Genomic DNA, 22,753 nt, shown 5'->3' on the forward strand with positions numbered 1-22,753 from the left:
TCTCTCTCTGTTTCTCTCCTTAGCGCCCTCCTTCCCTTCCAGGTAAGAAACACACACGCACGCGGACACACACACATGCCGCCGCCGCAGCCACCGCCAATCCAGACTTCCCTGGTTTCTCGATTTACCCTCCCCCAACACCATCTCTCCTGCCTTCCCTCTCTGGATTTCCGCTCCAGAGTCCCTTCCTTATGCAACGGAACTGCCCTCCCTCTAGAACAACCACAGCTTATTATTTTGAGAAATTTAGGGACCAGAGAGATGGCTGAGTGGTTAAGGACCCTGGTTTGATTTCCAGCATCCACATGGTGGCTCAGAACTTTCCTCAGCCCAGGGGACCTGTTCTTTTGGCCTCTGCGGATACTTTCACTCTCCTGTACATCCCCCCCTTAAACATAAAATATTTTACAAATTAAAAATGTAAAAATAATAGGGTGGGCAATGGCTACATTGTACTCATTTCTAAATGGAATATCTGTGTCATCCCTTCAAGGCACAGGCAACATTGCAGAAGAGGAGGCAGAAGGAGTGGAAAAGCCGAGGAGAAGCTGGCCACTGCTACACAGTGTCTTCTGGGCACGACATGGCCGTTGTACTCATGAGTTTGCTGCTTCAACCCCACTGCTGTGGGTTCAAGACCTGCCAGACCTGACTGACAGCAGGTCTGTCAACAGCACAGATGGGGAGAGGCTTGCCCTAGTCCTCGCTGGGAACTGAGCAGTTAAGGGTTACTGGGGGGAAGAGGAGCAGAACCATTTTCTTTAGTGATGTATCCACTGGTAAGAGCTCCAGTAAATAAGCTCCATCCATGCTTAAAAAATAAAGACATCGAAACCAAAGGGGATGGGCTCTTTTAGTAGGAGTAGGAGTGGGCAGTAGGGAGTGGCGTGTGCAGTGGCCAAAGCTTAGTATATACATGTATGAAATTGTCAAAGGAGGGGCTGGAGAGATGGCTCGGAGGTTAAGAGCACTGCACTGACTGCTCTTCCAGAGGTCCTGAGTTCAATTCCCAGCAACCACATGGTGGCTCACAACCATCTGTAATGAGATCTGATGCCCTCTTCTGGCCTGCAGGTGTACATGCAGACAGACTACTGTATACATAATAATAAATAAATCTTAAAAAAAAAAAAGAAATTGTCAAAGAAATAAAATAAAATAAATTCAAAAAATTAAAAGAGAGATGGAAAGATAGAAATAAAATCCACCGTGTAGATATTCTTTCTCTGTTTATTGATGGGTACCTGGGCTAAATCAAGACATAGGTATTATGTAATTCTGAAACAAACAGGACTCCATAGACTGAAAAAAATAACAAGCCAGTAGGAGACAGAGGAAGATACCTGACCCAGCCTCTTCTGCCCAGGTGCACACACACAGAAGAATTTGATTAGAAGGTAGGTATGATGGCTCATGTATGTGATGCCAGTACACAGGAAGATGAGCCAGGAGAGTTGCCTGGGTTTGAGGCTACCCCAGGCTACATAGAGCTAACAAGCTCCTATCTTTAAAATTAAAAAAAAAAAAAAAAAAAAAAAAGACAGGGCACCAGAGAGATGGCTCAGGAGTTCCGAGCCTTGGCTGTTTTCAGAACACCCAGGCTCAGTTTCTAGCACCCATGTGGCAGCTCACAGTCATTTCCAGTGGATCTGACCTCCCCTTCTGGCCTTCACTGGCACCAGGCACACAGGAGGTACACAGACATACGTGCAGACAAAATACCCACACACATAAAATAATTAAAAGAAAAAAAAACTCTAAAGCGGGGTTTGGTTGGAATCCAGTTTCCACGAAGCCCAGGTCAGAAGCCCACACTGAGCACGCCTGGCTACCAGGCTGGGAGTCTCCCTGTCTCTGTTCTTTCACATGTGGGTTCTCTCTGTTTTCAGTTCCCCACTGAGCCCGTGCCACTCCCCTGTGCCTCTTCCCTGGGCACTTCCCTGTTCAAGGTGTGCTAGGACCTCACCCTCCCAGCTCATTCCTCCCTGGAGTGGGGATTAGAATCCAGCTCAAGAGACACCTTGAGTCACTGTCCCCTGGGCCCAACCCCTGGGCTGGTTTGGGGGGTGGGCAGTGGGGCTGGGTCTTCCTGGAGCTGCGAAGCTCAATTAAGTGTCATTAGCTGAAGAGAGTCTCCGCAGGATTAGAGCCATGCCCCACCCTGTCTTCCTCATCCTCTTCCACCCCACCACCCCACAGAAACCCGAGGAGCCGGGACAAAGGGACCAGGTGGGGCATCATGTGTGACAGGTGGGGCGTCCTGTGTGACAGGTGGACGATCGGAGAAGTGGCCGGCGGATGAAAGCGCAGGAAGGTAGGTGGACTGGGAGATAGCAGAGAGACACAAAGAGGCAGGCTGAACGAACGAACGGAGGACAGAGGCATAGAGAAGACCTGGCACACAGGTGAGAAGGTGGACACTGTGAAGGAGTGGCCTGCAAGGCAGAGATGAGGGCGCGGGATGGGGATGAGCTCAGATGCCCCATCTTTCCTGGCAGAGCCTGGAGGCAGTCCACCATGAGGTCCAGCATCCTCTTACTCTTGTGTATTGTGGGTGAGTTCTCTAAACCGGCGTAGGGTGGGGTGGGAATTGGCAGGGGCGGGGTGGGCTGGCAGTAGCCCTGGGATTGAGTCCTTCCCTTCCTGCTTGTGATAAAGTCCTACACATCCCCCTAAGCTGGTGCTGAGGATGGGGGGAGAGGTCTAGCCTGCTTAGCCGTGTCCCTGTATCCACGGGTCTGTGGCAGCATGCAGCTCTCACTGTTATTCTTCACCTCCTATCTTTTTGTTTGTTTTTTGTTTTGTTGTGTTTTGTTTTGTTTTGTTTTGTTTTGTTTGAAACTTGTGAGAGATCTCCTGCCTCAGCATCTTGGGCATTGGCATGTCAAGTATGTTCCTTCATACATACTCAGCTGTTGACTCTTTGCCTCTGCTTTCTTGCATCCCACCTCCTTCTCCCTCGCACCCAGGCCTCATGTCTAACAGAAATCCTCACGTCTAACTCCATTTCTCTGGTCTACACTCCACCTCAGGTCTCAGTCAGGCAGACAGGGAGAAGATCTTTAATGGCGTCGAGTGTGTGAAGAGCTCACAGCCTTGGCAGGTGGGGCTGTTCCACGGCAGACATCTGCGCTGTGGCGGTGTCCTCGTAGGGCCCAAATGGGTCCTTACAGCTGCTCACTGCAGTGGCAAGTAAGCCCCCTGGATGGGCCCTGCTCAGGGTGAGCAAAGGAGGGGTGCGGGGGGTTGCCATGTAGGTCTCCCCTGATGGCGCCTGGTGTCCAGGGGTTGTAGTCAGCCAACCTCAGGCTGGAGGTACAAAAGAACTTTCTGGAGTGGGGCTATATGCTGCCACGTGGGTCACAGTGTGCAGTGGGTGGAGGACCAGGAATGTGCCTCTGTTCCTCTCCCATTTCCTTCCATGCCGCTTCCTTTCCTGTATGGTGTTTATCATCAGCCCCAGGCATTCCCTGACCCCAACAAGACTCAGGGTGCCACTGAACTTGAGTCACAGCCTGTACCTCAAGAAGCCAAGTTCAGTCACCCTTCCCTGAGAAGCCAATTAAAACAGATAAATTAATAATAGAAAAGAGATTTACTCAATTGTGGCCACATTGGGAATGAGACAAAGACATCCCGTGACTCCTCCACTCCTTCTACGGGGTCCGGAAGTGACACCGGGGTATAAATGGAGGCTAATGATATGCCTGTCTAAGCAGGATGTGGTCCTAACCCACCATGCACCCAGCCTTGTCTGGGCTTCCGTCTCAACCTGGAAGGTGGTCTGGCAAGCTCTTAGAACTGTGTGAAATCTCTTTCTGGAGGACCCCGCTGGTTGGCAGCTTTTCCTTCTCCCAGCATGAGGTTCCTAGGAGGGAGATTCTCATTTCTTTGGGGTCCATTATTTCAATGATCTAATAGGGTGACAGACACTAGTGTCTCTTGAGAGTCTCTCCGTTTCGCCTGTTGGAGTTGCACACCTTTAAGTAGACAAAACAACAACCGTAACACACCCTGAGCCACCTTTCCAGACCCCAGATGATCCACTTTCCAGGTTTGGACTTTGTTGTGAAAGGGAAGCCCAGGTGTCAAGGGACCCAGAGGCTCCACGCAGGACAGAGAGGTGGCAAACTCCTCATCCAATGTTCAGTAACAGCTCTGGCAACATTGCTGGCTCTGGCTATGGGGATAAATATGGTAGCTGTGTAGTAGATGAACTGTTGTCAGAGAGGGGGACGTCAGGGGGAGGGAAGGAGAGAGAAAGACAGACATAGACAGAGAGACAGAGACAGAGGCAGGGAGACAGAGAGATAAGGGCAACCTATCTGCCACCCACTGATCAGCCATGCCCTCAGGTACGTGGTGCGCCTTGGGGAACACAGCCTCACCAAGCTGGACTGGACGGAACAGTTGAGGCTCACCACCTTCTCTGTAACGCACCCCAGCTACCAGGGTGCCCGTCAGAACCATGAGCATGACCTCCGACTCCTGCGCCTGCGCAGTCCCGCCCGCATTACTCGTGCTGTCCGACCCCTGGCCCTGCCCACTTCCTGTGCACCCACGGGGGCCAACTGTCATATCTCAGGATGGGGTACCACAAACAAGCCGTGGGGTAAGAGGGCCCTGAGGTCGGGGTGAGAGACGTAGGGTAAGAGGTCACGTGGTTTACTTCAGAGCGAACATGGGTTAAACATCAGGGTCGAGTGTCATTGTTGGTGGGAGTCTTTAGAGTCACAGAGGTTAAGGGATTGAGTATGGAGTCCCATGCCAGGGGTCAGAGTAATGCCAGGGGTCATCAGGACATCGTGAGTCATGGGCTCGGGTGTCAGAGGTCATTACAGGGCTGGTTTCTGCTGGGCCTCTAGTCTCAGGTGTTCTGGAAGCTGCAATAAGAGGGTAGAAAGTTCAAGGCCAGGCCTGGAACCAGAGTAAGAGCCTATTGCAAAATAAAAAGTGAAAATGTCTGGAGATGTGGCCCAATGGTAGGACCCCTAGACATGCCCACGAGACCCTAGGTTCAGTCTCCACTAGGATTGGGAAGCGGAGGTCACTGAATCACAGTCTGGTCTTTCTAATGCCTGTATACGGAAGTCACAAGGTTTCTGTGTCATGGAATATGAGGTGAAATGACCCAACATCAGAAGATGTTTCTCTGAGCTGAGATGAAGTGAGTGAAAGTTTGGAAGACGCAGAACTGATATCTGAGGCTAAAGTGAAACTAAGGACATGGGTTCTATGGGTCCAGAGGATGGAAGGCATTAAGTGAGGCTGGGAATCAAGAGGTGATGAGGTCAAAGGTCAAGGGACCAGGCCTGTGAATCATGAAACTCAAGCGTGTTGAGGAAGCAGCAGAGTTGAGGGAAGATGTACGAATTTGGGTCAGATGTCCTTGGAAAGGATGTAGCCTCTATGTAGGGCTCTCAGAGGGCCCCCGCATCACCCAGCTTCCATCTCCAGACCCATTCCCAGACCGGCTCCAGTGCCTCGACCTCTCCATCGTCTCCAATGACACGTGCTGGGCAGTGTTCCCTGGAAGGGTGACGGAGAATATGCTGTGTGCGGGCGGTGAAGCCGGAAAGGATGCCTGCCAGGTGACTCGACTCAGGGTGGTGACCCATCGCTAGGGACAGAAAGTAGGAAAAAGAAGAAAAGGTAGAAAAGGAAGAAAACTGGGGGGGGGGGGTGATATGGGGGGCCTCAAGAGGGACACTGAGGTAGACCGTTGGGGTGTAAAGAGTTTATGAGCAGGGCTCTTAATGTCGTGGACAGACAGACAGAGGCAGGGGTTCCGAGGGGTGCTCGGGCCCCAGCATCAGAGACAGAGAGCACGGGATGGCTCTGAAGAGGAATGCCAAGTCCACACTGTATTCCTTTCTGAGAGTGGGCTAGGTTTTGCAGCCAGGCTCTCTGGTTCTCAGGCCGGAGGCACTGAACAGGGTGGGGGTTGAGGGGAAGGTGTGTATGGCCACCAGTTCTCACACTGGTATAAACTCACTTCCCAGGTGAGGGGTCCTGGTCCCTGGAACTCGGTTAGCTAGGGGCTGGTAGATAGTGGCTCTGTAAACGCCTGTTGGTGTCCGTGAGAGGGGGAAGAGGAAGAAGTATTTGCTGCCAAGTATTAGAGCTTGAGCCACAGCTGGATTCTGACCTCACCCGCTCACAGAAATGAAGGAAAGTAGGAAGAGACCCAGGTGCGAGGAGGTGGAGATGGGACAGACCTGAGAGGAGAGGAGAGGAGATTCAGCTTACAGGAGGAGGAGGAGCCAGGAGATAGGAGGGAGGGGCCCAGAACGGTGGGTCAAGGAGAGCGAGAAGCGGGAGGAGCCAAAGCCTGTGAAGAGGGGGGCGCAAACATGCAAGCAGTAGACGGCAGAGACCTAGCCAGGCTTGGATCTGTCAGGGCCCCTTCGCTGCTACTCCAAGGCTTCCCTACCATCAACTAGCTGGGGTTACCCATGTTGAGAGAGGGGGGGGGGTTGGGTGAAGAAGGTCACAAAAATAGCTGGCTGTGTCAATGATGCTGCGTCCCTGGTCTCAGGGTCATCCTAGAGGAGGTCACTCTATCATAGGGCCGAGGACCAACCAATCCTCTCAGAGCACTTATAGACCTGCCCTCCTCTCCTGGTTGGGCATGGAGGATAGCATTCATTCCCCTCGCTTATTGGCCGGAACCCCAGTCAGGGTGGCATCTTCCTTCCTATTGGCTAGCTGTTACCATGTTCCTCCCGTGAGCTCCCTGGGTTCCTTTCTCCGAAGCCCTGGCCTTGGAGCCACTTTCTTTAAGTAGCTGTCTCGTTTCTGTCTTCTAGGGTGACTCTGGAGGCCCCCTGGTGTGTGGAGGGGTTCTTCAAGGTCTGGTTTCCTGGGGCTCCGTGGGGCCTTGTGGACAAAAAGGCATTCCAGGGGTCTACACCAAGATCTGCAAATACGTGGACTGGATCCGAGCTGTCATCGGGAGCAACTGACTGGCTTCCTCCGTGTACACGCAGCTCTGCTTAAGAGCCACTCCTCCCTAGACACCCCAAGCTCCCACCCACCCTTGTAAGCTTGGAATGTCTTGAAACCGCGAGTACATATGGAGAAGGGGCTGTGCAACTGTTTGGAATAAAAGTTATACAACCAAGGGAAGAGGCTGCAGTGGTCTGTTTAATATCCAGTTTAAGACTGGAGGAAACCAGACGGGGCAGGGGCCTTTGCCGCGGTTGCATAGATCAGAGAGAGGGGGAGAGGGGGAGAGAGAGAGAGCGCGTGCGCGCGCGCGAGAGAGGAGATCAGGAGTTCAAGGCCATCCTGGGAGACACAGTGAGTCTGAGACCATTCTGAGCTTCATGAGACCCTGTCTCAAAATAAACAGGCCAGGAGAGATAGTGGAGGTCTTCAGTCCCAGCACTTGGCAGGTTGATCTCTGAGTCTGAGGCCAGCCTGGTCTACAGAGTGAACTCTAGGCCAACCAGGGCTATGTAGTGAGAGTCTGTTTCAAAATCAAAGCTTTGGGCCTTAGATTTTTCTTTTATTATTTAAAAAAATTTATGTGTATGGTTGTTTTGCCTGCATGTATGTCTGTGCACCACATGTATGCAGTGCTCACTGAGGCCAGAAGAGGACATTGGATCCCCTGGGGCTAAAGTTACAGACGATTGTGAGCCACTGTGTGAGCGGTGGGAATTGAACGTAGGTCCTCTAGGAAGAGTAGCCAGTGCTCTTAAGTGCTGAGCCATTCCTCGGCTTTTGGCCTTCTCATGAACGGGCTATAAATGGCTGCAGTGGGGGTGGTGTGTTATTCCTCCCTGCACATAGTATTCATGTGTTCTCTCTGGTACGGGATGCTGGTCTGTTTTATGTCAGACATGGTCCAGGGTAAGTCTGGAAATGAAACAACCCAGCTACAGTAGCACATGGCTATGCCTGCTCCACAGGTCCTGTCACCACATTCTCTTCGGAAGGAAAGGAAAAAAAAAAAGTCTTGCTCAAAAATGCTTCAGTGGGGACCTGGTGTGCTGGCCCGAAAGCACAAAGATGATGCCCTTCCCAGCATCCTCCTGGCCTCCAAGGCAGGGCTGGCACCCCCATGTCACAGATTAGGGAACTGAACTTCCCCGGGGGTGGAGCCATCTGTTCCACGTCACCTGGGTAGGAAGAGGCAGAGCCCGCAGGGTTTGAGGCCACGGTTGGCTGCCGGCAGAGCCTGGGCCTACCCCGCCTTGTCCTACATCTGGTTAGGGGAGAAAGCAGAGGAAGGCCTAGGGAGGAAAGAGCTGAATGAAAAACACATCAGCTGGGAGAAGTGAGGCTTCGAACCTGGAGCTATCCAATGAGGAGGCCCAGGAGGCTACAGAGTGACTGGAAATTGTCTACAGTAACCAGTAAGTGCTGGAGGCCTGGGCAGTGGAGACTGGCTGAGGAGGGAAGGGTCCACAGAGAAGGGAGGGCCACAAAGGAGCCCTGGGGCCCCTGGCACACCTGCTGAGCTTTCTCTCTCCTTTCTTGAGCCATGGCTGTCACAGGCCCTGACCTGCCTCCCCCACCACCCTGTCCTGCCCCTTTACCTGGCAAGCAGCTCCACCTCTGTGACGCCCCAGATTTCCCCCCTGCTCTCTGTGGAAGGGAGAAGGGAGGGGCCAAAGGGCCCACTGGGCCTAGGCTGTAAGGAGGGGAGATTCCCACAGGAGGAGAGACAGAGATGGAGACCTTAGTGAGGAGACAGAGATGGGCATGGAGGGAGGCCTAGAAAGGGAAGAGTTCGGGACAATAAGCTGAGACAAGAGGAGACGGGGATCCGAAAACATGCAGGAACAGAAACCTAGAGACAGAGAGACCAAAATGACACACTGCTCTATAGGATGGGAGAGAAGGGCATGGTGGGGCTGAGCCTCCTAGAGCTGCTGGAAAGGAAAGAGTGTGTCTACAAGGAGAAGAAGCCACAGGCAAGAGAGGGGCTTGGAGAGGTGACATTCTGTCTCATGGACCCCAGGGCTGCCTTGGGAGGATCCACACACACCCCTCCCCCAGGGTGATAAGGGAGGCCCAGGAGCCAAGTCATCCCAGGCCTGTCAGGGGCCAACCCCCCTGCTTGCCCGTCTGTCCTGCTGCCGCTGCCACCAAGGTCCTCCAGAGCCCCATCGCCAGAGTCCATGAGGGAGGGGAAGGTTCCCCACCCCCACCACTTTCAGAAGACTGCCATCCTCGAAGCTAGGCATCTTCGGTTCTGGCCTATGTTTCTCCCTCTGATCCATCCTTGGAGAACGGGAAGGAAGGGATGTGTGGGCAGCCTCTGCTCTTCTCTGTATCTCTCACCTCCAAGCTGCTCTCCCCAAACTCGATGGCCTCTGTCCCCAGTTTAGGTGCCCTTCTCTCCTACCCCTGTAAGCCAGGGCAGCTGGAGGCACTGGATGTCCCTGGGCCAACCACACCCAGCCCTGTCCAGCTGCTCTTCACAGGGGTTCAGGAAGGTGGAGGGAGGGACAGACTTCACAGGGCCCTATCACCCTGCTGTTGGGGACAACAAAAACGAGGTCCTTACCCAATAGGTAGTCCCTTTCCTCGTGTCCTCCCATCCCTGGGAACTGCAGAGCAAGCCAGGTTCTCAGGTCAGAGAGAAGAAAAACAGTGTCTAAGGTTTCTCCAGGGGTCTTTCTTCTCCTTTGGCAACTTAGACACAGTGAGCCCAGGAGCCTTGCCCAACAAAACCCCTCCCAGCAGCTTGGTTGATCTCAACACCCAGGAAGTTGCTAGCCTGGATCCAAGCCTCTGCCAAAGGCGCTCCAGAAGCCTCAGGTTTTTCTTACAGGCTTGGGGTTGGTGTGAGAACCAGCAAGTGAGGGGAAGAAGAAAAACCACCAGCTAGCCTTCTAATGGACTCTTAAAGTGACCAGGCCTCCTGCCTTGTCCCCAGGGGAACCTGGAGCCTGTCCTGCCTTACCCCAGGCCATAATGATTCTACGATTCATCGCACTTGCTCTGGTGACAGGTACAGTGGGGCTTGGGGGGAAGTGTGGGGCCTCTCTCTCCTGTTTCTAAGTCCCCTCCCCTACACCCCAGGTGGTACGTGCTTGGAGATCACCCACCCCCTATGAGCTGGTCTCGCTATACCAGGCAAGGTCAAGTGGGTCTTAGGGGAGGAGTGAGGGGAGCTGGGTCACCCAAAAGCTTAAGGACAGCCACTGGTGACCTGGACGTATAGTCTTATGCCAGTGCATGCCAGCCGGGAATGCAAGCACCTACACTTCTGCTTCTCTCCACCCTCATTTCCGGGGGTCCCTTTACCAGCCTACTTCCTCTTATGCTTGTACCTCATCTTTTGCCCCCCCCCCTCCAGGGCACGTAGGGGGAGAGACGAGGATCATCAAGGGTTACGAGTGCACCCCTCACTCCCAGCCATGGCAGGTGGCCCTCTTTCAGAAGACACGGCTGCTCTGTGGGGCGACCCTCATCGCCCCCAAATGGCTCCTGACAGCAGCCCACTGCCGCAAGCCGTGGGTGCGGGGGCAGGGGCGGGGATGGGAGGGGGCTGGAGATGGAGAGATGGATGGAGAGAGGGCTAGAGAGGCCACCGAGGGTAGAGGCAGCGTGGGTAAAGGGATTGGAGGTGGCGCCGTGTCAGCATGGATGGTGGGGTTGTGATCAATACTAGAGAGGGGAAAAAGTATTAGTGGTGTGTATGATGGGGGTCTGGTTGGGGCTGAAGATGGAGGCGTAGGGGATGCAGTGGCATTAGTCTGTGTGATGAGGACCTAGTCGGGCTGATGAGGTGGCCTTAGTGTGGGTGACGGTAGCCTAGTCAGAATGAGTGTGAAGGGGTGTGTAATGCTGGCAGTGGGATGGGGCTGGGTCCTCCCAAGGTACAATTCATCATCTCTCCCTCCCCACCCCTGCCTTGTCCCCCTACCTTTCTACCTCTGACCACATCTCTCTCACCTCAGCCATTACGTGATCCTCCTCGGGGAGCACAACCTGGAGAAGACAGACGGCTATGAGCAGAAGCGGACGGCCACTGAGTCCTTTCCCCACCCCGGCTTCAACAACAGCCTCCCCAACAAAGACCACCGCAATGACATAATGCTTGTGAAGCTCTCGTCTCCTGCCTTCATCACCCGAGCTGTGCGGCCGCTCACGCTGTCCTCACGCTGCGTCGCCCCAGGCACCAGCTGCCTCATTTCCGGATGGGGCACAACGTCCAGCCCCCAGTGTAGGGGCTCCTGAGGGAAATGTGATGGGGTGCGGGATGGGATGTGGGGAAAGGAGACCCTAGGATTCTTCAGAGTCACCCAAGAGGCATGGTTACCCAGGGCTGTCATGAGAGGGATGAGCTAAAAGGAAGATGAGAAATTCCGGGAGATTCACTTTGGGGGCGGGGGTCGTCTCAAGACTGACACAGGTGTGATGCCCAAATCTACGAAGTTTTAGTTGGGGCATATAAAGCAAGTGTCTTTGCTTCTCTGAACTTTGGTTTTCTCTATAAAAAGAATAATCATATCCACCTTACCACAGTGAGGTCAGAGATAACATACAGGGAGCAAGGAGGAGGAAGGATCGCTGTTGCTATAGTTACAAGCATAGAGATGGAGAAGAGCCAGGGTTGTCCCAGGTGCTGGCTACTGTGGTGGGGTTGGAGAACCAGGTGCTCACTGCTCACACGCTCCACTGCTGTCCCCACAGTGCGCCTGCCTCATTCCCTACGATGCGCCAATGTCTCCATCATCGAACATAAGGAATGTGAGAAAGCCTACCCGGGCAACATCACAGACACCATGCTGTGCGCCAGCGTTCGGAAAGAGGGCAAGGATTCCTGTCAGGTCAGCAGGCAGGGGCTGGAGCTCCAGCCACACACCCATTCCAATAAAAGTCACATCTTCACTGGCGTCCCCAGCCCTGACCCCAAGCCTCTCCAACCCCGCTGCCATTTCTAACATCAACACAATCCCTGTCTGCCCATGCTTACCCACATTTCCAACCCCAGCCACCCATCAAGTACCCCCCCCCCCAGGCCCTAACTCTGGCTATATTCTCACCCAGAATCTCAGCTTCATCTCCCAACCTCTCACCTGCCCCACTACCAAGTCTGCCTTGGCCCACTTCCCACCTCTAGCACTGTCCTCACTCCCATGACGAGTGGCCCTCACTTGACTCTAACAGGCTGTGTCTCCTCTCATGCCAGGGTGATTCTGGAGGTCCTCTGGTCTGTAATGGATCTTTGCAAGGCATCATCTCCTGGGGGCAGGACCCGTGTGCAGTCACCAGAAAGCCCGGTGTCTACACAAAAGTCTGCAAATACATTGACTGGATCTACCACACTATGAGAAGCAACTAGAAGGGACCTGCTTGCCGCCAGCAGACCCCTCCAGCCCCTCTTAATGCTTTGAGTTCTGTTCATTCGGCCCTAAGAAGCCCCGACTCAGCTGGGACCCTCGCACGCACCCACCGTGGGTATAGTATAGGGGATGCCCGAACCTGAGCTTGGAATCAAATCCTGGCTTGAACGAAGTTGTGACTCTGGACACAATGTTCACTGGTTTTGTTTGTTTCGTTGGTTTTTGTCGTTTTTGTCCCCATCCCTGAAGACGGTCCCTGGCATATTCCAAGGTTTCAATAAATATTTGTTAAGTGATACATGATTCTGTTGAGTGCCAATTGCATATGAATCCTGACCCAGAGGACTTTTAAGTGATTTGTGTGTTTGAGTGTTTGTCTGCATGTGTGTGTGTGTGCACCATATGCCTGCTTGGCGCCTGAGGAGTCCAAAGGAGGGCATCGGATCCCTTGGCCGCTGTATGGGTGCTGGGAACAAAACCTTGGTCCTCGGCAAGAGCAGCAAGTCCTCTGAACTGCCGAGCACCACTCCAGCCCGCAAAGGTCTTTTAAATGTTACTAACCAACTGAATGCTCACAAACCCCTAGAAGACTGGTCCTGTTTTTCTACCCTCTTTGCAGACATGAATGAGGGCACAGACAGATGAGGGCACCTGCTCACAGCCATGCAGCTGAGAAGTGAAAGATTAGGGGGTTTAAAAGCCCAATGACTAAGCCGGACGTTGTGGCGCACGCCTTTAATCCCAGCACTCGGGAGGCAGAGGCAGGTGGATCGACCTGAGTTCGAGGCCAGCCTGGTCTAAAAAAGGGAGTCCAGGACAGCCAAGGCTACACAGAGAAACCCTGTCTCAAAAAAACAAAACGAAACAAAACAAAAAAGCCCAATGACTGTCTTAGCTGTCAATGCAGTGTCACATTAAAGCTCAGTTCATTTTATTTTTAATGTTACTTTTTTTTTTTTTTTTAACATTTACTCATTCTTTTTCAGGAGGGGGTCAGGGGAGGCTCATGTCGCGCATAACATGTGGAAGTCAGAGAGCAAATTGCATAGTCAGTTCTCTCCTTCCACCATGTGGCGTCAAAGGATCAAAGGATCAACCACACGTTGTCAGGCTTAGCCGCAAGCACCCTTACCCACTGAGCCACCTTGCTGGCCCGGCAGAGAAATCTCACTCAGTTCATCTTCCCACAGCAAGCGAGTGCATCCACACGCATGTAGTAAAGATGGCTACCATCATTTTCCAACTGCCCAGATTCAGTTCACTGAGGTCAGTGTTGATTGGTATCTGCTAGCCAAAATGAAGGCAAAGGATCAAAAGCAGATAGGAAACTCCTGTCACCTTTAACATATTTTAAGTGCTCTGTAGCTCCATGTGGCTGGCGGCTTCTGGCTGGTGGATGATAAAATAGAAGCAAAAATCTGGACAGGGCTGAGCTGGGTAGCCTCTGAAGCTAACACAGCTCTCAACAGACCCTCTGCTCAGCTCTTAGGAGAGACTTCTGGCACAAGGAGGAAGAACTCTGAGCTGGAACTAGATAGAACCTTCTGGTTGTTAGGCGGACTGGCTTGCTGTGTGACCTCTTATGAGTCACATCCCTCTCTGAACCTCCCATTCCTCACCCAAAATGAGGGTGTCAGCCAAGGACAAGCCTGTCCCTTGAGGCCTGGGCCTCCTATGATTCACCAGCTTGTGTGCCACCTGAAGACACACAGGGAGGGTGCAAGATGCTCACACACAGGTTTAGTGCTAAGCTACAGCCTCCCGACCCCACCCCCTAAGCACACACTGAGACACAAGGAGCCTACTGTTTCTTGGTTTAGACACTTAGGAGTTTGTCTGTGTCCTTCCCACACTTTCCTTCTACCTACCTGAGCTCTGCCCACCTCCTCCTTGTGCGTTCCAACACCTGTCAACACCTGTCAACACCTACCTCCATCCTTCTTCTCCCCTCTCTTCCATCACCTTAGGTTTCCAGAAGACTTGATCGTCATCCCGCCCCCCCGTCCTCCCCCCCCGCCCTCCCCCCGCACGCCTGTCCTCTCACCACCTGGGGACACTTCTCAGAACAGACTGTGGGGGAACCCCCCAAAGAAACAAACTCAAAAAGGTGTTCCTGTCACCGGCAGAAGCCTGTATTCCAGGGCCCCTCCCAGAGTAGGAATCTGGGGCCCTGGTTGAGTGCCAGCCCCACCCACGTTATAATTAGGGAGAGGGAAAGAGAGGGAGTGAATACCTGAGGGGAAGGGTGGGGGGAAGTTTCCGGGATCTCGAGGGTTAAAAGGGAAGGTCTGCCCAGGGGTCAGTGGTCAGAGGACTGTTTGCAGCCCACACTGCAAGGCAAGAGACACTTCAAATTCTCCTTCCTCTTTCCTCCCGACGACGACTCCTAGGTGAAGCGGGAAGCACCCCACCCTGGTTAGGGTGGATGGCGAGAGGATGGGTGGAGACCCTCGGGCAACGGGCAGGAACTCTTTTGTAGCCCTGATTTCCCTGTAGTGTGGGGAAGTCCCTCAGTCTGAGGTTAGGAAGAGGCTCCCATGGGCTCTGAGCAGGACCCCCCCACCCACCCACCCACAAAGGAGTATCGACCCAGCGCTAAGCGGGGCTAGTGGTCAAGAAAGATTAGGTGCACAAATCGCTCCCCTCTGGAGGAACGAGGGCTGGCATCCTGAGGGCCAGTGGAGAGGGCCCCGCTGAGGCAGGTGTCTTGACAGAGCATCTCTTTCAGCCCTGCACTCCAGCCTCTGCACGCCCCGCATCAACCATGAGGACCCCGCTTCTCCACCTCTCCGCTGCCTCCGGCGCCTTGGCCCTGGTGAAGCTGCTGCCGCCGCTACTGATGGTGCAACTTTCGGGTGAGCCTGGGGCCGGGGGCGACAGGAGGGAAGGGCCAGGACCGCTGCAACCAAAGTCAACTCGCCCTCCTGGGCACCTACCCCCCTCCCTGTCCCGGGCACCCACATAGCCATCCCAAGCAGGATCCACCCTCGAGTGGGCTCTGTCCCCAGATGCCGCGCCCCACTGTTAGAGAACCCATCCCTTTCGCTCCATCTGCCTCTGAGCCTCTCCGCATTTCCTGCCTTGCCTCTCTACCTCTCCTGCTTTGCATACCTTTTCCTCACCCCTGCAGAGCTATTGCGTCCCTGCCTTTTTCTAAGCGAGGTCCTACAGTATCCCTAACCCTCTGTGCAGCGTTGGCGCCCCTTCCCATCCTTGAACTAGACCTACCCTTCCCTTCTGCAGATCTCTTCCCGTTTGCCTACAGCTTCTCGTCCTTCTGGCTCTATCCCTTACAGTTCCACTCGTCCCTGTCTCCTGCTTCATCCTGTCCCCATTGTGTTGATTCTTCCCTCTACCGGCCCACTGTATTCCCACTTAGCTCCTTACTGCTCCACTGTATTCGGTGTCTGACTCTCTCTGCCCCCCTAGCCCCCACACCGCCCATCCCTCCCATGGCGCTTACAACAGACCCTCTGCTCTGTGCTCTGCCTAGGGCCTCATCTGGTATCCGTCCGGTAGGTTAGAGCCCTGCCACACCGCCTCAGCCCCAACCAGACTGCCCTGGCAGCCTCATCCCCTTTCCATGTTAACCCCCTTGCCCTTTAACGCCTCTCTAAGTGGTTCGCAGAGTTCCCTAACCCTCCTAAGGCTCACGATCCAGCTGTGCCCCCTACAGGCCAATCCGGCGAAGCTCGGCACTGACCCGGTACCCAGCTCCCGCCAAGCTAAATCTGATTCCCCCACCCCCGCCCCTCTGTCCCGCTTCTCTATCCAGCCGTGCAGACTCTGGTGCTCCCAGGAAACGACTCGCGCCAGGACCTCGAGGCCTCCAGCGCCCCGTGCCCGAGTGACTCGCATCCCTGGCAGGTCTCCCTCTTCCATAACCTCCAGTTTCAATGCGCCGGTGTTCTTGTGGACCAGAGCTGGGTGCTCACGGCCGCACATTGCTGGAGGAAGAAGTAAGGAACGCCCTAGAGGCACCCATGCAGGGACCAAGAGACTGGGGCCCAGGCACTACACCAGCTCCAGTAGAGGTTAGGAGTGGCGGCCATTCTACAAAATAGGCAGGATCCAAACTGCACCGCCAGGGAGGGGGCGCTGTGAGCCCATCAAGCCTGTCTGCAAAAGTCAAGGCCTGTTGTAGTCAGTGTATAAGACAAATCTGTCTTCTCGCGTGTCTGTAACGCAGGGAGGAAGGAGCACGGAGAAACAAGGGGTGGCATACCCACAAACTCTTTCTTCCCTCACACCCAGGAGTCCAGGCTCCAGCCTCCCCCCTCAGCCCCAGGGGACCAGCCCCAGCTCTTCTCCCAGACCTCTCTGATCTCAGGAGCCCCGGCTTCACTTCCCCACTCTCTGACCCAAGGTTTGAGACGAGGCTCTGTCCTTGCCTCCATCTGACTCTTCCTCCCGCAGGCCGCTGAGAGCCCGAGTTGGGGATGACCACCTGCTGCTTTTCCAGAAGGAGCAACTGCGGGGCACGAGTTCCCCTGTTTTCCACCCCAAATACCAGCCTTGCTCAGGCCGCGTCCTGCCTCAGCGCTCAGATGAACACGACCTCATGATGCTGAAGCTGAGCAGTCCTGTGGTACTGACGTCCAACGTGCATCCCGTGCAACTGCCCTTCCGGTGCGCTCAGCCAGGACAGGAGTGCCAGGTCTCAGGCTGGGGGACCACATCCTCCCGGAGAGGCAAGAACTGGGCTGGAGGAGTGTACTTTAGGGAGGAGGGCTGGACTCCTGGATTTAAGGGAGGGCCCTGTGGTCTGGGTTCCTGGGTCTGAGAGAGGATCATTGGGGCCTGGAACCCTGGGTCTGAGGGTAGAGGCTAGAGTAGGGACCCTGGGTCCCGGGAGGAGGCTGGGGCTAGATCCTTGAGTCTGCGATTAGAGGGCTGGAGTGTGTATCCCCTGGCTCTGGGGGAAATGGATGAAGTCTGGACACCTCCTTATGAGGTCAGAGGGCTTAGGGCCTGGACTTCTGGGTTAAAGAGAGGAAGGTTGTGGCTCCAGGTTGGGGGAAGAGGGCTGACATCTGACCTCTGGGTCTGGAAGCGGGGTCTTAGGGAGGAGGCCTAGGGAGGACCTCAGGGGTATGAATTTCTGTGTCTAAGAGTGGAAGAGTGGGGTTAGGTGCCCTGGGTACGCAGGAGGAAGGCTTGGGGTTGGACTACGGGGTCTGGAGGAGGGGCTAACTGGTCCCTGTGTGACTGGCCTGTCCTTCTCAGTGAAATACAACAGAAGCCTGAGCTGCTCCAGGGTAACTCTCCTCAGCCAGAAGCAGTGTGAGGCCTTCTACCCGGGCGTGTTCACCAACAACATGATCTGTGCTGCGTTGGACAGTAACCGGGACTCTTGCCAGGTAAGGACAGAGCAGGAGGTATGTCTGTCTCCTGGATAGGAGGGCAGGAAGACAGCGCAGGAGCAGGAGCTGGCTCTGCCTCCCCTTCCCTCCCTCCCCGACCCTCAGTCCTTCCTACTCCTTATCCCCTTTCTCAACACGCTTCCTCAATCCGTTTCTCACCCTACCAACCCCTATCTCTTGCTCCTTCTCAGTCTCCTCACCTGGGACGAGCCACAATCCCAACTGCGAACCCCATCCTATCTCCGTTGTCACCTTGAAACTTGACCCCCCCATGCCAACATCACCTCTATCTGTGTCCCCTCACTGCCCCAACTTCTAACCTCATCCCAGCCCCACTGAGGCACCTTCCCTATTGTAAGCCAACAACAGCCCCTCCCCCACCCGCCCCGCAGCCAATGGTAGCTCTTATTTCACGGTGTCTCCTTCCTCTCATCTTCAGAGTGACTCTGGTGACCCCCTGGTGTGTGACGGCACCCTGCATGGCATCCTCTCATGGGGCATTTACCCATGTGGTACCCAGAGCCCACCTGTCTACACCGAGATCTGCAAATACATGCCCTGGATCCGGAGAGTCATTCGCTCCAAATGAGCTGCCCCTCACACCCTTTGTCCCACTCCATCTGCCCACATCTCCATCTCCTCCTCTCAGGCCCCCACACACCTCTGAGCGTGCATCCTCTTCCCTCACCCCTGCCCGCTCCTGTTCTCTGCTCACACATGCAGAAAATGGTGGCTGGGAAAGTTCTAGTACCTCAAGGAAGCTAGCCATCCTCCAATCTCTAAGAGAAGTTATCAGAGTTGTTCAGCCTGGTTTCCTCTACCTCCCTCCTCTGTGTGACTGGGGCAAGCCCGGGACTCTCTCTGAGCCTTGATTTCCATGTCTGAAATATGGGGACAATGAAATGTCTACCTCTTACATATGTTGTATGGAGACCATGATGGGACGTGCGTGCGTGCGTGCGTGCGTGTGTGCGTGTGTGTGCACACACACGCGTGTGTGAATTTTTATGGCAACTGCTATGGAGACATGAGCAGAGACTGGAAAGTGCTGATTAAACACTACTTGATCTGACCTCCAGTGTGCGTACCTCTGTCTGGGACCAGAGCCAGTGAGTTCATAGAGGGCCGCCTTCACATATGTCAGCAGCAAGGAAGAGGCAGGCTCCACACTGCCACCCACAGCTTCCTCAGAGCCCTTTCATCTTTTAGGGACCTCAGTTCAGGTAAAACTGGATCTCCTGACCATATAGTATGCAGTCACAGTGTGTGTGTGTGTGTGTGTGTGTGTGTGTGTGTGTGTGTGTGTGTGTGTGTGTGTAGGTCAGAGGACAATTTGTAGGAGTCAGTTTTCTCCTTCCACCCTGTGGAACCCAGGGATGGAACTCAGGTCATAGCTTGCCAGCACGTGATTTTGCCCATTGAATCCTCTCACCTGTCCCAGGAGTGTGGGCTCCTCAAAAAAGAATCTGGCTCATTAGCCAGGCATGGTGGCACACGCCTTTAATCCCAGCACTCGGGAGGCAGAGACAGGTGGATTGCTGTGAGTTCAAGGCCAGCCTGGTCTACAAAGTGAGTCCAGGACAGCCAAGGCTACGCAGAGAAACCCTGTCTCGAAAAACAAACAAAACCAAAAACAAACAAACAAAAAAGAATCTGGCTCATTGGTTTTCACCACAATCAGAATGGGATTTCCAATGGGGTTTAAAGTTACTATCATATGGTTACCTGGTTATATCAATATAATTGTGCCATTTTATCTAAACGAGATCACAGGTGGCTTCTGGGGCATCTAGTGAGACCACAGCAGAGGTGTAACTTCCAGTCAGGGGAACTCTGGATGCTTCTCAACCCACACTGTTGGCGGTTAGCAGTCTTGTCTCTGAGGGTCCCAGAAAATTCTTAGGAAAGGAATGAGGTCTGACCCTAGGTCAGATACACTCAGTCTTTTGGCCTGGATTAGCGTTCTTCTCTGGAAATATTTCTATATAAAGGAAATCTTGGAGTAACCAGTTAGCTCTGTAGGTCACACAGGTGGAAGAAGAGAGCTGACAGTTGTGAATTGTTCTCTGCCCATCACACATACACTGTGGCACACACGTACAGTAATACACACAATATAAATAAATGTTAAAAAAAAAAAGAATTGGAAGAAGCTGGGTGCAGTGGCACATGCCTGTAATTCCTGAACTCAGGGAGGCAGAGGCAGGTGGATCTCTGAGTTGATGGACAGCCTAGGCTACAGAGTGAGTCCACACAGGAAAAACCTTGTCACGAAAAACAACAGAGAGAGAGAGAGAGAGAGAGAGAGAGAGAGAGAGAGAGAGAGAGAGAGAGATGAAAGAAAGGAAAAGAAAGATGGTTCATCAGTTAGGAGTGTGAACCGCTCTTCCAGAGAACCTGGATTCATAGCATCCACACAGCAGCTCATGACCAGCTGTAATTCCAGTTTCTGGGGATCTGATCCTATCTTCTGGTCTCTATGCACCCATGTAGTTCACAGACATACATGCAGGCAAAACAACAATACACATAAAATTCCAAACACTTAAAATATTGCTGCAACCAAACACGATGACCGAAGAGCAAGTTGGGGAGGAAAGGATTTATTCGGCTTATGCTTCCATCTCACTGTTCATCACCAAAGGAAGTCAGGACAGGAACCCAAACAGGGCAGGAACCTGGAGGCAGGAACTGATGCAGAGGCCACAGAGGGTGCTGCTGGCTGGCTTGCTTCCTTCCATGCCTTGCTCAGCCTGCTCTCTTACAGAATCCAGGACCACGAGCCCAGGGATGGCACCACCCACAGTGGGCTGGACCTTCCCTTGTTGGTCACCAACTGAGAAAACGCCTTACAGCTGGATCGCATGGAGCCATTTCCTCAACTGAGGCTCCTTCCTCTCTGGTGACTCTAGCTGCGTCAAGGTGACACAATACCAGCCAGTACAGCTGGAGAGATGGCTCAGTGGTTGAGTGTATACTGCTCTTATGGAGGAACCTGTGGTTGGTCCCCAGGACACAAGGGGTCAGATGCCTCTGGCCTCCTCAGGCACCTGCACTGCGCATCCACATGCCCATCTACAGACAGGCACCAATACACACGACTTTGAAATAATAAATAAACATCACCCTTACCAACAAAACTAAAACAAACAAACAAGCCAAAACGCAATATGGTTAAGTGTGCTGGACCCCCTGACTTAGCTAGTGAGAAACTTCAGCTAGACTCTGGCATAAGGATTCCTCTGCCGTCATTTTCCATTTCTATCTTGCCTCACCCCCACCTCATCCTCAGGACCTATGGGAAAAATCAGATCCCGTATTCTCTCAAAGCTTCCAGAAGTGTCTTTTAACCACTTCTTCTTCCCCTCCTACTAGGTCTCATTTCTGGGTCCACCCAACACATTCTTCCTGTCCTGGCAGGAACCATCCTGACTCTGGGTCACCTGACACATTCTCTGCCTTCCTAGGGGCCCTGGAAGTCAAGGGCCCCCGATGCAGCACCCATGCCCACAGCTACAGCAGAGAGAGCCTCCGCTGCTATGTGCACCAAGACACCTCCCTGCGGGGTTTAGGGGAAACTGTACTTTATGTTACAGGGCTCTGAGGGTTTTGTCAGGGAGATTGTTTCCCCCACCTCAATCTGGTCTGTGGATTAGAGTTTCTATTCTGAAAGGTGTATACAATTCTTCACAGAATTCAGATGAAACAGAAATAAATGTGTTTGAGTAGCCTGACTTGGCGTAGACCTAAATAAAGGGGACACAGGACTCTTGGCAGACGGGGCGTTGAGTTTGGGTCTTAAAGGTGACTAAGAGTTCAGCAGTAAAAGCATATAGAGAAAGGTGCTCGCGTACCCACTCAGCACGTTCCCCCCTCCAAACACCAATTACTCTCTGTTACAGGCTAGGTCCGGTGTGAGGAGGGCGGGGAATAAACAAACACGGAGAGATCCCTGTTCCCAGCAAAGCCCACAGAGGGTTAACGTCAGGGTCAGACTGCGGAGCCTGACGTACAGCTCACTTCCCATTGGCTCTTCCCCGCCCCATACCATTAGCACACCCAGGAAATGTCAGTCCTGTGTGTCATCTGAGGCTCTGAAGTGTAGTAAGTGGGGTCCTGCGGACTGGCCTCGTGTGTGGACGGAATCCATTCGTGTCCTCTGACAGGCCCCAAGGATGACTCCAACCAAACCCTACCCCCAGGAAACTGCTCATCAGGTCTAGGAGAGAGACAAGCAGGTCTCACGTTCCTGTCATTCAGGTCTCTGTGAGGTCACCTCCTTCAGGAGGCCTTCCTGGATTGCTCTAGACAAAGTGTCTCCTGTTGGTCACCAATTTCCATGGCTCAACCTCAGGGTTACACCTGTGGCAGCTGCTGTTGTACTGTTGGCATCTTATCTGATAGCATCTTCCCCCAGCACACTCTCTATTTTAATCCCCCTGCCCTGAAACCTGAGAGATACCTGCCAGATTAGATGTGCATATCAAATGAGATCCTAGGAACAGATTTATTTCAGTCCAGGCTATTGAGGGGCTGGAGATGGCTCAGTGCTTAAGAGCACCAGATGAACACAGAGACACCAGGCTCACTTCCCAAAACGGTGGCTCACAACCATCTCTAACGCCAGTTCCAGGGGACCCAATACCTTCCCCTGACCTCTGCAGATACCAGGTATACATGTGATGTACACACAGACATTCGGGAAAAATAATCATTTCCATAAAATAAAATTCTAGAATGTGTGTGTGTGTGTGTGTGTGTGTGTGTGTGTGTGTGTGTGTGTGTGTATTCTGGGTGATGGGGCTGCAGAGATGGCTCAGTGGGTAAATGTGCTGGCCTCCAACCCCGTGGACCTAAGTTTGACCCCCCAGGACCCACATAGTGGAAAAAGAAAGATGATCCCTACAAATGGCCTCTTGACCTCCACGCATGCTCTGTATCATGTCCACATACAACAAATTAAGTAAATGCAAAATTTTAAAGGTAGCTGTTAGAGGCTAAAGCGATGGCTCAGCAGTTTAAAAGGCTCTTGACATGAGGACAGCAGTGGGAGCCCAGCCCAAACACCTGGAACACACGGAT

General features: G+C 53.4%; 3 protein-coding genes across 7 annotated transcripts; all 3 read left to right on the forward strand.

Moving 5' to 3' along the window:
• Positions 1–1,973: 1,973 nt before the first annotated feature.
• Positions 1,974–7,121, forward strand: KLK12 (kallikrein related peptidase 12). Of its 3 annotated transcripts, XM_084773259.1 has the most exons (6): positions 1,974–2,405; positions 2,499–2,554; positions 3,033–3,192; positions 4,356–4,612; positions 5,458–5,591; positions 6,810–7,121. In XM_084773259.1, the coding sequence occupies exons 2-6, from the start codon at positions 2,518–2,520 to the stop codon at positions 6,963–6,965; spliced, it is 744 nt and encodes a 247-aa protein (XP_084629385.1). In that variant the 5' UTR covers positions 1,974–2,405; positions 2,499–2,517; the 3' UTR covers positions 6,966–7,121. The 3 variants fall into 3 exon arrangements, with proteins under 3 accessions (XP_084629385.1, XP_084629384.1, XP_084629386.1); XM_084773258.1 differs by lacking the exon at positions 1,974–2,405 and having other exon boundaries at positions 2,414–2,554; XM_084773260.1 differs by lacking the exon at positions 1,974–2,405 and having other exon boundaries at positions 2,414–2,554; positions 4,446–4,612.
• Positions 7,122–8,134: 1,013 nt separating this feature from the next.
• Positions 8,135–12,606, forward strand: KLK11 (kallikrein related peptidase 11). Of its 3 annotated transcripts, none has more exons than XM_084773249.1 (6): positions 8,135–8,363; positions 9,893–9,967; positions 10,316–10,379; positions 10,920–11,185; positions 11,656–11,792; positions 12,155–12,606. In XM_084773249.1, the coding sequence occupies exons 1-6, from the start codon at positions 8,312–8,314 to the stop codon at positions 12,305–12,307; spliced, it is 747 nt and encodes a 248-aa protein (XP_084629375.1). In that variant the 5' UTR covers positions 8,135–8,311; the 3' UTR covers positions 12,308–12,606. The 3 variants fall into 3 exon arrangements, with proteins under 3 accessions (XP_084629375.1, XP_084629374.1, XP_084629373.1); XM_084773248.1 differs by having other exon boundaries at positions 8,136–8,363; positions 9,788–9,967; positions 10,316–10,472; XM_084773247.1 differs by having other exon boundaries at positions 8,137–8,363; positions 10,316–10,472.
• A 1,945-nt stretch (positions 12,607–14,551) lies between these two features.
• Positions 14,552–18,743, forward strand: KLK10 (kallikrein related peptidase 10). Its single transcript, XM_084773254.1, has 6 exons — positions 14,552–14,698; positions 15,050–15,163; positions 16,084–16,267; positions 16,725–16,999; positions 17,535–17,668; positions 18,111–18,743. Exons 2-6 carry the CDS (start codon positions 15,073–15,075, stop codon positions 18,258–18,260), a joined length of 834 nt encoding a protein of 277 aa, XP_084629380.1. The 5' UTR covers positions 14,552–14,698; positions 15,050–15,072; the 3' UTR covers positions 18,261–18,743.
• The last annotated feature ends 4,010 nt before the right edge of the window (positions 18,744–22,753 follow it).

This window comes from Acomys minous (assembly GCF_964271855.1).
Source record: "Acomys minous genome assembly, chromosome: 2".
Lineage (NCBI taxonomy): Eukaryota > Metazoa > Chordata > Mammalia > Rodentia > Muridae > Acomys > Acomys minous.